This window comes from Cyprinodon tularosa, unplaced genomic scaffold (assembly GCF_016077235.1).
Source record: "Cyprinodon tularosa strain WSP-4 unplaced genomic scaffold, ASM1607723v1 ctg76, whole genome shotgun sequence".
NCBI classification, from domain to species: Eukaryota; Metazoa; Chordata; class Actinopteri; order Cyprinodontiformes; family Cyprinodontidae; genus Cyprinodon; species Cyprinodon tularosa.
The window spans coordinates 2,323,802-2,340,294 of NW_024039518.1; the positions used below are offsets into that span (position 1 = coordinate 2,323,802).

The window sequence follows — 16,493 nt, forward strand, 5'->3', positions numbered from 1 at the left end:
ACAAATAACATTTTAATAAAGAAAACAAGCAAACATCAATGTAATGCAGGGATTTTGTGTTATAAGCACAAAACTCATGCATAAATATGAAGGAAAATTCTATACCTGTCAATTTTTTGCTTAAAGGAATAGTACACCCAAAACATGATTAGCCTTCATTTTCTACTCACCCCCATGCTGAACAACACTCTGGAGTACTTTTTTGATATCTCAAATGCATCTGGAGATCTGGGAGGCTTCTTGCTGTCTGCTGACATTCAAATAATGGAGGTCTACGGTGCCCGAGACAGAAAGGTCCATAAAAGTCCACATAAACGTGTAAACATTCTAAATTACTTCGTTTCGAGTAAATTCTGGATGCTACCCACTCAGGACACTTGGAATACATTGGACGAGCAGTATGGAGGGATATTGACACGTTTTTGTGGACTTTTATGGACATTTCTCGGGCACCATAGACCTCCATTATTTGAATGTCAGCAGACAGCAAGAAGCCTCCCAGATCTCCAGATGCATTTGAGATATCAAAAAAGTACTCCAGAGTGTTGTTCAGCATGGGGGTGAGTAGAAAATGAAGGCTAATCAAGTTTTGGGTGTACTATTCCTTTAACATTCTAGAAGAAAATCAGAGAAGTAAGGTGTGCACCTGTATTTATCTATTCTATACAATTTTAGATCACCTGAGTCAAAATATTATTTAAAACACTTAATGATATTAATAGTTGGTTGTTTTTTTTGTGCAAGTTTCCTGCAAATGTTTTTTTCCGATTTTATTTATCCAAATACTAAGTCTGGAATTTGTACATTTTTCAGCTTATCCTACGAACTTTATTTAATCCAACTATAATATTAATCTTTACAGTATCTCTTCTGCTACAAACCCTTTTAACCTTATTGCTGGAAACACCTGTATTTGTCCACATTTGGGTATGTAATAGACTGTTTCAAAAAAATGGACCCAGTGAGAAAAATAATCGGTTCTGTTTTAGAAAACTTTAAAAAAGAAGAATAAGAGAGGCGTTTATTATATATTTAAAAAAAAAACTGCGTTTGTTAAACTTCTGCTTTTCTTCTTTACTTTGCATAGTTCAATATTCTCATACGTCGCACGGATGGGTGTGGGCGGGGTCCTAGCTGCTGTTTTTCTTAGGTAGCCTGTTAAAATGCCCGAACACAAAACACTTCTTTTTCCAAGATGGCGTCGATGAAGGACAGCGACACCGGCCTGTGGCTTCATAACAAACTAGGATCAACAGACGAGCTGTGGACGCCTCCGAGCATCGCCTCTCTCCTCACGGTGTCGGTCATCGACAACATACGGTTATGTTTTTCGAGCCTGTCGCCGCCGGTGAAGCTCAAACTGCTGCTCGGGATGCTTCATCTTCCCAGGCGGACTGTTGACGAGGTGGGTAGCGAGCTTTTGGTTAGAAACCCTGACAGTGAGTGAGAAGTTGGTTTACATCCAGGAGGGGAGCTCAGTTTAGTTTGCACCGGATCAAAACACGGCTAAAACTAGTTTGTTATCTTATGGCTAAAGCTAAAGCTGCTACAGATTGCGGCTAACATGTGAAGCTAACTGTGGAGACAGCAAACTGATGCTACATTCCTGCAATAATCCTTAAAGTTGTAACCTCTGTTTACATGTAGTGTTGAAATAAAGCATGTGACAGGCCGCTCCTTGGATAAATCTGCTAAGTTGTTAGTCTGGTTTTCTGAGCGGAGAATCAGCAGCTTGCGCGGGCAGCAGTAGCCTGGCGGTTTCCTGCAGACATTGTGGTGGATGAGAGGCAGACGCAGCATCTAGCAGCTCCGGAGGGCGGAACCAACATCTACTGACCAATCAGCGTTCAGCTGCGCTGCCGTCAATCAACCTCTTCAACACATTATACGCTTATTGGGCCCAAAACTAACACGAACAAGAAACGATGCTAAAGGCTACAAAATTAAAAACCAGTGTTAGAAGAATTTTTTATTAATAAAACGCAATTACAAGCAGAGGTGGGTAGTGACTTGATGCATCTACTCAGTTATATATATATATATATGCGGACTAAAGCAAAACAAAAATGACTAAAATGTTTTTTTAGAAAGTCTTTTTTTTTTTTTTTTTTTAGAATAGAATAGAAAATCCCTTTATTGTCCCACAATCGAGAAATTGTGTTGTGTTTACTGCAGCAAAGGTTAGAAAAGTGTATAAAAATAAAAGATTGTGAAATAGAAAAAAAGTAATGTACTGTACAGTGTTTTTACAATTGGTGTAAATCACACCCATCATAGTAATTAGATTCAGTATCAATTTCCTGACATCACGATACGATTTGATTCGATTAATTGTTTTTTTTTTTTTTTTACCTTACTGGCTGGGCAATGTTTCAAATTTTAAATAAAACAATGAAAGCTGTAATATCGTTATGCATTTTATCTGAGAAATAACCGAAGCAGCAAAGCTGTACTCCACTGTTTTTATAGATTCTCAAAGGCCTTGCATTAGAAAAAACTGCAATGAGAGCATAAGTGCACTAGCAGATTAACAAACATAGGCCTATATCACATTCACTATAGAATAACAATACTCAACAAGATCAGTGCAATGAGTGCAAATGTGCAAATCAGAGCAATGACTGCATAAGTGCAGTGGTAGATTAAGTGAAAAAAATAAGAACACGAAATAATTCCATGCAAATAACTTGAACTCCTCCTCCATGTCTGCCTTGCCTACTGTTTACGCGAGTGTGTGTGTGCACGTGGAATGAGGCTAGTGGCAACAGGGAGCGAGGTAGGAGGGCAAAATAGGTTTAGCGCCACCACAGCACGGGAGTGGGAATTACGTCCAGGAGCAAATGGATAAAAATAGACTGGAGGGGGAAATAACATGAATCGATACTCTTGCGAATGTGTCGATACATCGGATCGTCGTCTGTTGGATCGATGCATCGATACAAAAGAATTATTATTTACACCCCTAGTTTTTACAATATAAATACTAAGAAATTCAGTATACAGCTATGGACGTTTTTACAGTAATGAATATGTGAAAAATAGCAGCAACATGTGACAGCAGCATGTTATTTAATGAACTAAGACAGAAACTTTGCAAAATCAGCATGAATGTAACAACTTATTGAGATTGTTGGGAGCAGTGGTGGTTATAAAGTCTTACAGCTGCTGAGAGGAAGGATCTGTGACTTTCATCTCATTTTTTGAAACACCCTAAAATACTTTATAACTTTATATTTTGTTATATTTAATGTTGTAAAATATTATATCAGCTGTTATGATCATGTGTAGTAGATCGGTTACTCAGCACTTCAGAAGCCTTTTTACCAAATACTACTTCACTCTTCAGTCATTTTTAGGAGGGCTACTTTTTGCTTTTTAATGAGTAAAACTTTGATTAAAATGGTGCTAATTTTACTTGAAAATAGAGCTTCAGCTATTGGTTATTTAGCAAATCAATTAGCCAAAGGTTCATTAAAGGATATTTTTTACAGAATTAAACCAGGTGGAACTAAAACTTTTCCACTTGAGGAATTCTGGATACAGCAAATTGACAGACATTTCTTTCTTTATATCAAATGCAAAATATTTTTACTTTTTTTATTTATTTTTTTTACAATCTTGTTATAATTGCTGCTTAGTGTGTTGTCCTTTCAGCTAAATGCATGTTTTACAGTCTCTATACTCCAGTTAGCTATTAATCAATTACTGAAATAGTGGACAATTTCAATAGTCGATTAATCCGATTGTTTTAGTCCTACTCAAAAAGTTTTTTTTTTTTTCTACTCAACTCACCTCTGATTTCTCCTACTACTAATGATGATAAGGAATCACTTACGACAGCAAATCAATTTAAATAAGGACTATATTTTTAGCATTTTTTACATATTATTTTACTTTCTGCAACTTGAAGTTACTAAACTAATGTAAGTAACTTGTTATGTTGAATGTTCATCAAAATCTCTTCAATCATTCTGGCTAAAATTGTGTTATATCTTTTGTAGTTTTTCCACATTTTGTGTACTTATTTTATTACTAAGTAGACAATACTAAAAGTCAAATGAAATGCTTATTTTAATAGCAGTTGAAACAATTGGATAAATTGAATAGATAATTGATATTATTTAAGGCTAAATAGAATTGTATGTTTTTGGCTGCTTCTCATGTTGCTTCTTTGCTTGATTTTTAGTTGTATGAAAAGGAAATGTATGTATAAAGTGCAAAAGATGTATAATAAAACTCCAGGGTTGTCATCATAAAACATAACAGGCTCCAAGTTAAATAAAATAGACAGACACATCGCTGATGACACAGAGCGCTGTGATCACTCCTTTGAAACAGTTTATTGACGCATAAATTAACTTAAAATTCAGAAATCTGCTGACAGAATATGTTCGCTTTTATTATCCTGGTGCCTGCAGTTTAGATTATTTAGATGAAAAACACCTACCAGCTGCCGCGGTGAACTGCGAGGAGGCGACCCGGCCAGAGGCTGCTGTTGAATGGGATTCCTACTGACAGCGCACCGCTGTATGTGGGGGTCTGAGCGTCTCCGACAGAACTAATATTAGAAGAGAAAGGATAGAGTAGTTCCGCCCAACGCGCGTCAGACACACTTTTGCACCGCGCAGCCAGAGCAACAAAGCTGCTTCAGCCGCGCGTCAGAACTAACTGGTACAAGCAGCAAAAATGAAGCAGCAGACGCGCTTTTGCTGCCTTACTTTGAACGGCCGGTTCACACCGATGTCGAGCGGTTGAAGTTTCTTTGTCAGACCTCCCGCAATAACAGCAAGCACAGCGTTCATTTGTTTCCCCATGTTTTTCACATCGGCTGTGAGATGGGCACGCATGGAGTCACAGATAACAGCGATGGTGATGAGTGGAAAAAACCACCTGGTCTCCTTACATTCACCTCCCTCAGCCACTCTTTCATCATCTCCTCAATGAGGAGATGAGGAGTTCTGCGCAAAGCACATATCTGTTCTTTTATACAGAATCCATGCCCACACTTCCCCCTTTAATGTTCTCATGGTGGCCCCAACAACGTCCGCAGTAACAGCACACATAGGGCGCGCCGCACATTTTGAGGGGAAATAAGACGTTTATATGCGCCTTATAGTCGTGAAAATACGGTATATATGCATACTGGATGGAGTGCAGGAAAGACTGTCCATTTTAAACTGTTACTAACGTTGATAGACGGCCTTCCTCTAAGTTTTGCTGCCATTTTAAACTTTTTTTCAGTCCATGAGGCTATGATGGCTCATTGATGTGTGCTTGAAGAATAAGGATAGAGAGAAAGAAACTGTAAAAAGTTCCTGGATTATAGAACTATCTGCAGCAGTAGGACAGAACGTGGTCTAAAATATAATCCAAATAGACTTTAATGTGACCTGAGAAACATAATCCTTCATTAGATAATCTACCTCTGTGTACAATTTCATTAGATTTAGAAAAACCTTGTTGGTATCAAAATAATAATTATGGTTTCAACTCTGATTCAAACATCTTTGTGACATAAAATGGATATTTTCTCAAGAAGATGACACTGCATAGTCTATCTGCCTGTTTTTATTTGTTGTTGCTTTGTTAGACTTAAAGAAAAAAAGTTTTTTGGAAAAAAGTAACAGAGGAAAGATGGATCGGTTCTGTAGCGAAGCAGAAATGCCCATTAAATTAATCATTGACGATGTCATTGCTGTTATTCATGTTAATTCTTCGTCTCTCCTCATTTCTTTAAACATCTGCAGCTGTGCGATATATTTAATATGAAGCATTGATAATGATGAAAAACACCACTGAAAACATCTGTTGTGTAGGATTGACTGAAATGATCCACTGAACTCTCACCAAAATGAACCTGACTGAATTAGTTTGATTGAAATGTGAAAACCAAGCATCCTTTGCTCTGGTTGGTTCCTCTGATGTCTCTCTCTCCTCTCCTGGCAGATGAAGGAGGCCCTGTCTGAGATCATCCGGCTGGCTACCGTAGATTCAGAGCCCTGGGTGCTGATGGTTGCAGACATCCTCAAGTCCTTCCCAGAGACCGGATCTCTCAACCTGGACTTGGAGGAGCAGAATCCCAACGTGCAGGATATTCTCGGGGAACTCAGGGAGAAAGGTTTGGGATTTATTTTCCTTAAATATACCAACCTGACGCCTGGAACAGATGAAACCACAAGTCGCAAATTTACCCCTTTATTCTATGATGTGCTTCCTCTCATCAGTGGGCGAGTGTGAGACATCAGCCATGCTCCCTCTGGAATGCCAATACCTGAACAAGAGCGCCCTGACCACCCTGGTAGGACCCCTCACACCCCCCGTCAAACATTTCCAGCTCAAGAGAAAGCCGAAGAGTGCGACTCTGAGAGCAGAACTACTTCAGAAATGTAAGGCCGCCTGAAAACAAACAGGGAATCTCAAGGACTAATACATCTGTGGACTAGTTAAATGTGTCCTGCTTTTATTTCAGCGACAGAAACGGCCCAGCAGCTCAAGAAGACAGCCGGAGTGCCTTTTCACGCCAAAGGGAGAGGACTGGTTAAAAAGATCGATACTACAAGTGAGGAACAGGCTTCCTGTTTAGCCAGGCTATGACATCACCACCTTTGTTGTTTTGTTTTTTTCTCAGACTTGTTTTAATGTTTGCCTCACAGCTCCTCTCAAAGGGATTCCCAAGGCCCCGTTCCGCAGCCCCACAGCTCCCAGTTTATTCAGCCCTCCCAGTAACCGCACCCCCATCGCTCCCCCACGGACTCCACTACGGAAAGAAAGAGGGGTCAAGGTTTGTAATCTCTGAAGTCAGGGCTATAATGTGATGCAAAAATCCACTTAAACTCCTCCAGATTTCTTTAATATTTGTTTTACTTCCTTCTAAGATCAGACTAAAGTTATTTTATTTTATTAGTAACTTCAAAATTTTCTTTTTTTTAATAACCGAGCAGATGTGCATAAAGTCATTCCCTCCCTTATTAAAATCATAAATTGGCTCTAATTTAGTCGCATGTTTAAAAAATAAGCTGAAAATTTCAGTAGTATGGCAAAAAAAATAGGTTTAAAATGAGTACATCGTGGCCTTATCTAGAGGAATTAAAAATATTTTTTCATCAGTTGCATTTCAATTACTGTAGGTCAGGCAATGATCTCTACATTTCTAGAGGTTTGTGACTTCAGTAATCGAGTGAGAAAGCCGTTCAGCCACATGCAGAAAACAGGAAACAGTGGAGAACCCTCCTGGGGTTTTATAGCACACCAAAATTACTCCAAAAGAAAACTGAAGACATCCAGGAGGGCAAAAAGGAACCCAGAACGAGACAATAACTTTAGGAATAAAGACCTCTGCTAAAGTTCTTTACATTTATTTAAAAACAACCCAAAGACCTTTGGGAAAAAATGTGTAATAATGAGATAAAAGCTGAACTTTTTTTGGTACATCTGGTATAAATGTAGAAAGTCAGAAAAATAATTTAGTTGGTCTATTTTCTTGATGATATGAAACATTGGGACAGGAAATGAGAAACTGAAGAAACCTTTCTTTTACTTTTTTATTCCGATGTGAAGCTATTCTGTTTTATTTATTCATTGTTAACTAACAATGAAAAAAAAAAGGCTTTTTTTTTTTTGTCTTTTCCTGTTTTAGCTTTTAGATATTTCCGAGTTAGACATGGTGGGAGGTGGAAGAGAGGCTAAAAGGAGAAGAAAAACTTTGGGTGAGTATCTTGGTTTTCCATCTAACTGGGAGGCTCAGACGCCAGCAGGAGAAGGACTTCCTTTGATGATGATTGGATGATTTCTCTTCCTCATGTAGAACCAGAAGCGGGAGACAAAAACGCCAAAGAAGAGTCGGTGGTGGAGAACACCACCCCAGATTATGCTGCTGGCCTCGTCTCTGCACAGGTATCCTACTGCTGCTTCTGCTTTAAAGCATATATGGCTCCCTTTGTTAGTTTTTACTTTAATGAATGTCCTGTTGCTTTGGTTTCCAGAAACTCGGGGCACTAAACGAGAATCCCCTGCCCTCTACCAGCTACCTACCAGCCACGCCCAGCATGGTTCCCTCTTCCTCTTACATTCCCAGCTCCGAGGCACAGCCAGGTTGGTAAAACGGCTCAGCTCTCTCCCTGTTCCACTAACGGCTGGAGCTCTTTGTCAGACATGTTCACAAGTCATTTTTTGCAAGTCCAAGTCAAGTCTCAAGTCTTGAGAAGGCCTGTCGCAATAATCAATTAATCGCACAAAAAATTCTAATCACTTGATTAATTAAAAAAAGTGCAATAATTTTTGTGCTTGCTTGTTTCTCCTTGTGTTTTCATCTTCGTCACTGAGACGGTATAGCTTAAAGGTCGCTATTATATCCATGGAATTATCATTATCTTGAACTGCTAAATGAAAAATACAATTAAAGAAAGCACACACGCAAAATTTTTTTCCAGTTAAATTTTGCATTTTTAGTTTTTTTTCTTAAAAAAAAAACTATTTTCTTACAGTATTTACCTGACGTTTATGGTTACAACTTTTTCTAGTTTTAGCGAGTATTTTCAATTCAATTCAGTTTATTTATTTAGCGCCAATTTACAACATTATTCACAACATATTTCTCCTCTACCACTGCCATGAAGCTTTTAAAGCTGGGCTTGTCGATCAAAGACAAGGGGAGGTTGCATAAATAATAAGGTCCTGAATTACTGCCTTATGTCTGTGATGTCCCTGGCTGTACACCTGCACTAGATGTGGTGGACCAAGCATCGTGTATTTTTTCTAAAGAAGCTGCAGTTTGCTGCTCTTTTATTCCCGCCTTATGTAAAGTTTTTGTAGCCAAAGGTTATTATGAACGGTGGCACCGAAATAGGGGGGGTTATCATCGCTTCCATACCTGTATGGGTTGCATGCATGCATGCGCACGGGCATATATGTCACGTACTGTTGCGTCAGTGACGTCAGTGTGTTGCACAGGGAAAAATATGATTTATGGTTTTCTTTCATTTAAATGTTAGTTTTATGCTTTGCATGTTTGGAGAGGAAGATATGATTTGTTTTTCTTTGTATTTTCTTCTTGAGCTTTGCATGTTTTGATGTTTCTTTTTTATGATTGTTTTCCTTTATTTTAGACTTTTGAATTTTTCCTGCATGTTGGGTTGTTTTGGTTTGTTTTTCCCTTGTGACAATCCATGCGCACTGGACTGAAGTAGTTGTCTGAGGAGGCGGAGTGCATTAATTGCGCTGCGCTGCGCTCAGGTGTGAGCAAGGGCTGATTAAAGCAGACATAAAAGGAGTCTGAAGAAAAGGAGAAGGAGAACGCACCAGAAGCAGCAGAACAAGCGGAGCCCAACTTCCAGCCTCTGATTTTTAAGGAAAACTCTTGAATTTTAGGTTTTATCAGGAGAAGAAAAGGACTGTTTTATTATGCCACTTTTGAGGTGGCTTTTTGTATAAATAAAACACTTGAACTTGAGCGCTTCAAGGTTTGGGTCTTTGAGTTGTTTGCTCCCCCTTGTGTCAAAGATTGAGTGTGGGGCCATACTGTCCAGAATTGCTTTTTTTTTATTTTTTTTTACCACTTCTGTGTGCGGGTAAGGCGAGCGGCGATCAGTCAAGTTAGTAAAACAAAAAACACTTGAATAAGTGTTTTTACACTGGAATAAAATATTGTTCACAAGTCGGAAATCACGAGTCTCAGTCGAGTCTGAAGTCCTTCAAACGCAAGTCTAAGTGGAGTCTGAAGTCATTAAATATGCGACTTAAGTGCGACTCGAGTACGAGTCACAAACTCGAGTCCCCATCTCTGCTCTTTGTAGACCAAACCTTCTTCTCTGATTCCCTCCACAGCCAATGCTGGTGGTTCTGGGCGGGACACGCTGCAGGCAGCTCGCCAGCCGGAAGAGTCCACCACAGCGGCGGCCGGTGGCGGCTCCGCCTTACCGAACCAGTACAAGCAGAGGACGCCTATGTACAACGCCGGCTCCACCACGAACCCTGCCACCCCCACGTCCCCCAGCACGCCCACCTCCACTCCTGCAAACAACGGGCCCCCCGCAGCTGCAACGGCCAGCCAACCAGAGACGCCCACCCAGCCTCCCAGCACCCCTCAGACACCTACGCCTACACCAGCACAGCCACAGCCCAAAAAGAACCTCTCGCTCACGGTATGGTGGGGAAAACGGCAAGCTTTAGAACCGGAATGACAACTGGCGCTAAATCTCTGTCGCTTCCTGTCTGTGCTCCTAAGAGAGACCAGATGTACGCCGCTCAGGAGATGTTCAAGACGGCCAACAAGGTCACCAGACCAGAGAAGGCTCTCATCCTGGGTTTCATGGCTGGATCCAGAGGTAAGAGACAAGGATCAAACGCCTTAACCGGTGTTGCTTCATCAACGAAAATAACAAAATATCATCGTCAACAAACTTTTATCACCTTCCCAAAATGGGGAGAAACCTTAATAGTTATGACGAGAACTATAATCGTATATATACTATATTTGCTTACGAATAAAAACTAGACTAAATGTCGTTTATAAAACGAAAGCTCTGCTAAAATGTCTCTTAATTTTTGTAAACTAAAATGTGACTAAAAGAAGCGAAAAATTTTAGAATTTTATGTTTCGTTACGTATGTGACGCAGTGGTCAGACCACAGATCAGGCGACGCCGTTCCCTCATTCCCATTGCTGGGTCGTTTGGGAGAAAAGGAAGAAACTATATCTGGAAAAACTTTAATTAGTTTGCTTTTAAATTCCTGTGCTGTGGGTGTTGTTTAAAGCGCTGGTCTTCTAAATAAATTTTTATGATGCAAGTTTCAGTTTATAAGCAATTTACAGACGCACTCACCTTTTTTTTTCTATTATGTAGCTGTATCTCAGGCATCCTTGTTTTTCTTTGTTACACTTGAATATGTTTTGTTGTTACATTGTTGGTCATGATTATGGCAATAAATTGCATTTGCAATATAATCAGTATAATCAATATAAACATTCTTGGCGAGAACACGAGTCCATACTCAATTTCTTATGAATTGAGAAACGGCCACTGACTTCAGACTCTGCTCTCCTCCTGTAGATTCGACCGATGCAGTAAAATACTAACCAACCAATGAGCAGAAGTTGACTCTGTAGGACACACCCCTCATCATTTGCTTAATGAGGCAGAAATGCATCCAGAAATGTAAAAATGACAGGCAGAAATAAATAGCATGGAAGAAATAAATAGGGTAAAAAAAATACAAAGGAAGAACAAAACAGACAAAAATATTATAACATTCAGATAAATAAATACTTAAAAAATAAGTAATAAATAAATAAAGTTGAAGATTATAATGGACAATAAATAAATAAGGTAACCATTACAAAGGTGAAAAAAACAAAGAAGCTAATTAAAAGAGATATATACATTTATTTCTCACCTTATAATTTAGTTTCTACCTACATTTATTTGTTTATTGTATTTTTGGGGGTAATTAATTGTATGCTTATTTATTTATTGAGCATTTATTTATTTTTAAATATGGCAGAGTTGGTCCTCCATACTAAATTACTCACTTCAAAAAGTGAGCAATACGTTTAAAGTGGGTTTAAGGTTGAAAAAATTAATCTGATTAATCGATTATTGAAATAATCGTCAACTAATCTAATAAGCGGTTAATCATTAAATGGCGTATAGAGACTCTAAAACATGCCTTTAGCTGACAGAGCGACCCAGCTTGAATGTCTTAAAAAATATAGACAAATTTAGCATTTAAGATAAAAAAAAAGAAATTTGTCAATATCCTCTATCCGGAACTCAAGTGGAAAGTTTTAGTTTCACCTGGTTTAGATTCGAATGGAGCCTTTTTTTTTTAAAAACCTTTTGCTATCTGATTATTATTAAATTAATTAGGAAAACAACAGATAGATTTATCGTTTTGCAAATTAATTGTTAGCTGCAGCCTTTGGTGGGTTTGCTGCCACACAGAAAGGTAGGGAGGGTGGCAGCTAGCTTGTAGATCCATGCATGCAGGTAGAAGTAAGCACTTTTTGATAAAAATGTAACAGTAAAGTCCTGCAACATTAGACTCTGGACAAGCAAGCCTTCAAGGTCATGAAAAAAATGAAACCCTGGAGTGAAAATCTGCATGCTATTAGCTAGCCCAAAGGAAAATCTAAATAAAATCACCATCGCAGTGTTGGTCCAAACTAATCACAGTGTTGATTTTTGGCTAAATCGTTCAGGACTGGTCGTGATGCTGCTGACATTATTAGTTTAATATGATATTACGTTTGTGTACTTCTGGTTAGTTGGTTAAATAAACAGACTATTCTGCTTAGAGCCGAGCATCTTCCACATCTGGAATTAATGATTTCTGTATTATAATAAGCTTGTCTGATTTGTGAAATGGGTTTGACTAAAATAAGAACTTGGTTCTATCTAGTGGTAATCATAACATATTACCTGTATTAAACAGCAATAAGCGGTTAAAAATGTTGAATAGAATAGTCGTGAGTTATTCTGACTTGAATAAGACTAAAAAAGAGAATGAATGTTATCAAAAATAATAAAAAACTGAAATGACAGTTTGATAGAAAGCCAAAATAAAACAACACTAAGCATAACCGTAGCTGTTGTTGGGTTAGCAGCTCATTCCTGGGTTCTTTGGCCTGCTGTTTGGGGTCACAAGTAACCAGTTTTCTGTTTCCCTATACAGAGAACCCGTGCCCGGAGCAGGGGGACATCATCCAGATCAAGCTGAGCGAACACACCGAAGTTCTGCCCAAAGCCGACGGCACAGGCAGCACGACCATGCTGGTGGACACGGTCTTCGAAATGAACTATTCCACGGGACAGTGGACCCGCCTCAAGAAATACAAACCCATCACCAACACTTCCTGAGGGGACCCGGCGCGCTCCAAAACCCACCCCCTAAATTAATGTGTTTATATACATACACATCTGGGCCAAACGGAGCTCCAGCGGGTTGTCAGGGAGAGAAAGATCCTCCCTTTTACCTCATGGCCAAGATGGAAAGCTTCCTTGTTCTCTTTTCCCTCCTTTACCCTTTTATTGTTCGTTTTAATGTTGGTAGGGGGAGGTTATGGCTGGCTCTGTTATGGCAGGCACCTTTTCAGCATCCGTTGAGGCAAAAGCCGCCTGGGTTATGTAATAGGATTATTGTCAGCTCCTACCCATCAAGTTTGAATAATTAATTTTGACAAAACATTAAAGGTGACCAAAAAAAAAGAAAAAAGCAGACCCAGTTAATGCTGTCAAATGTTTGGAGCCTTCTGGCTGATGTCAATTATTTTTCAGCCTTTTTTTTGTCTTTTTTTTTCAATTTGGGAAGAAAAAAAAGTGACAAAATACTTTTTGCTCCTTGTTAATTCCACCTCATATAACTCAAATATGTGAAGTGTAGTTTTGTTTGTTCTAAGCTGAATCACGCTGGACTAGCTGAGCAGCAGTACAGTGGTTCTCAAGCAGTAGAAGGCCTGTTTTTTGTTCTGTAAAAAGAAAAAAAATGACATGGTTCATCATTTCGAGTTTTTTTTACTCTCAGAATGTGACATTTATCCTGTACAGTTCAAAAAAACAAACTCAGTTTGCTAGTCAAAAAAGAAAAGATATCAAACAAAATAAAAAAAACTTTAACCTGGTTGCTGGAGTTCATACCTGCCTTCAGTTGTAGAGCACTGGAAAAAATCGAAATCTAGAAGAGTCATTTTTTCTTAAAATAAGTGCATTTTTCTTGTATTGAGGAGGTAAGTGAGACACTTTACCAATGGAAAAAGACAATTCACATTAGAAAAAAAAACAAAAAACTATTTCATTGTCTTATTTCAATTGTATATTATCTAAATACCTTATTTTAGGAGTAAAAATACTCCTTCCATTGGCAATCATCTTATTTACCTACTCAAATCAAGGGTAGGTTTGACTTATTTCTAGACAGTTTTTGCAGTGTGAAGAACCAGAAATGCCGTTCAGCTGACCGGCACATCCTTTAATAAAGCCTTAGTGTGCAAAGAACTCCGCCATATAAAGGTATCAGTCAGCAGAAGAGCTGCAAGGATTTCCACCGACCGGCTAATCTTCTATAGTGTCCAGAATCTCCTGCTACAGAGCATTGGAAAATCATTACACCCATAGGCAGTGTTGGGAATAAAGCATTAAGTAACGCATTACAGTAACAAGCACTGTATGGTAGCAGCCATTCAAAATGGCCATTCCCAGTCAAACACTAGCCGAATGGCAGCAAACTCACCTGCAACTCCCAGCAAAATTCCCTCCAACTTCCAGCCACTGGAGTGACCCCCTCTTTCTCCTGGGCGTACATATTGTTTTACTCCATCCTTTCACTGAATTACGAGGTCTGACCAGGAAATGATGCTTCTCTTTAGATATTAATGTCCACAAATCATGATGGAAAGAATATTTTAGTACAAATATTGATGTTTAAAAAGGAAGTCAAGGGAAGTGGGGACATTTTGAATGGCTACTACTGCAACTGATTTGTTTGTAAAAAACGCGTTAGTCATTACTGCTCTTTAGACAGTGGTGTAAGACCATGTGACGGTAAAACTTCGGCATTGAGCACCGAAGGGAGACGATGGCGCAGGGCCAATGGTTCAATGACGGCGTTCCTACAGCGCAGAGCTCACTGAAGGCTAATGTTTCAATGATTTGCTCATTATGTGAGGGAACAAAGACTTTATTAGCATCGGTTAGATGCTGTGATTTAAAGATTGACAGCTTTAATCAACACTTTTACTTTCTCAGGGCTATAATGATTTTGCCTGCAAAAATCCTGGGATTGTTTAGTCCTACATTTTTTTTTTCTGGAATAGTATTACCTCTGTTTAATTCTATTTCATAATAAAAACAGCATTTTTTTTAGGGAAGGCGGGTGATATGCACAAAAAATAAATGCTCAAACATCAGATTTTTTTTTTCTTATAAATGTGAAACATGATCACATCTACATAATCATATTGCAATTCGTCAAAACACACACAACAAAAAAGTTTAGATTAATTTTCAATGTTTTATGATGTGTAGACCTTGTATTTCATTAACCTCTATTTATATTTACAATTCCAATAAGAGGAAAAACCTTAGATGATAAAAAGTAATTGCATAGTTACTTTGGCTAATAACGAGTTACTTTCACAGTGCAGAACTAGTTTTGGGAGAACTAGTACCTGTAACTAGTTATTTTTTTAGGTTGATTGCCCGACACTGCTCATAGAGAAGCATGGTGGTGGCAGAATCATGTTCTGGGACTTTTTTTATTAATTTTTTTTTTAGGTCAGTTTTGGCCCCAAAGTCTTCAGATTTATTTCGTAGAAAGCTGAAGGTGGTTATAGATAACCTGTTAGTATCAGACTGAGTCCAATCCTCCATCCATATGGAGTTGTTTTTGTTTTTATTAATTTCAAGAACAGAAGTGATCTGAAAGTGGAAAATAATTTTTAAAGTAAAATAAATTTTCACTCATAGCAAAACCTGATAATATGAACATATTTTGTTATAGAATAAATCAAAGATAAAGTGACAATTGGAAAATTATTTTCATGGGAAAGATGCTCTCTCAAAAATATGTTTTTACTCTTAAATATTGTTTTTTTGGTTTGTTTTGTTTTTTTTTAGAATCAGAGAGAAAATATTTCTCTCATAGATTTCTCTCTTCAAAACCTAAGTCAAGATTCAGGTTTTTTCTCTCCATGTGAAAAATGTGTCATGCCTGTCTTCCTATTGATCTGAACAGAATTGAAAGCTGAAATCATTTTCTTTAAGATTGCTTTTTTTTTTGCTTGAATTTAATAGAAATACAAATATAACGTCACACATCCAGACAGAAAAAAACAATATCATTGGAGGGAAATGATTGGCCTGGCCGTTCTTTGTCAGAAATTCAGAGTGGTTACCCAAATATCCGAGTCAGAATAAAGATGGAACTAGTTTTCAAATAGTGCATCATGGTCGCATCCTCCCTCAGGGAAGTTTGTATAATTACAGAAAAATGTCACTGTAGCAGAAAACTAGTTTGTTTTTTTAGATCCAAAGTCAATGAGCAGTTGAAGTACCTTCCTTTTTTTTTTTTTTGTTTACAAGTAGTGGGAGGGGATCAAATGGATCAGATTAAATAAAGGAGCTCAACCAAAGAGCAAGGCTCTGGTTCACTGATCCAACTTCTTCCTGCTGCTGCTCTCCATTTCAAACAGCCTAACCCTATAATGCCAAATGTATCATATTTGATACATACGGTTTCTGAAATGTTTTGTGTCTGACACCTTTTGCATGATTTAATGGTAAAAACTTTGCTCAAAATCCTATTGTACACAATCAGATATACCTGATAACAGAGGGCAGAAGACTACACAAAAATAATCTTGACTTTTCGCATAGTAATAAATTTTTTAATATCAAAAATTTATTTCTGTTTTTTCTTTTTACATATTTTGTTAAAAGGCCAAATAAGGACTTCAAACCAAAAAAAAGTTATTTTCTGCTTTGTTTTATTCTTGGATCAGGC

The 16,493-nt window shown here is 38.2% G+C and overlaps 1 protein-coding gene across 1 annotated transcript; it reads left to right on the forward strand.

Moving 5' to 3' along the window:
* The first annotated feature begins 1,136 nt into the window (after positions 1–1,136).
* nelfa (negative elongation factor complex member A) lies at positions 1,137–13,613 on the forward strand. The gene is made up of 11 exons (XM_038270385.1): positions 1,137–1,405; positions 5,947–6,118; positions 6,225–6,386; positions 6,470–6,559; positions 6,654–6,781; positions 7,637–7,706; positions 7,805–7,893; positions 7,983–8,091; positions 9,823–10,139; positions 10,223–10,322; positions 12,669–13,613. Exons 1-11 carry the CDS (start codon positions 1,196–1,198, stop codon positions 12,851–12,853), a joined length of 1,632 nt encoding a protein of 543 aa, XP_038126313.1. The 5' UTR covers positions 1,137–1,195; the 3' UTR covers positions 12,854–13,613.
* Positions 13,614–16,493: the final 2,880 nt, after the last annotated feature.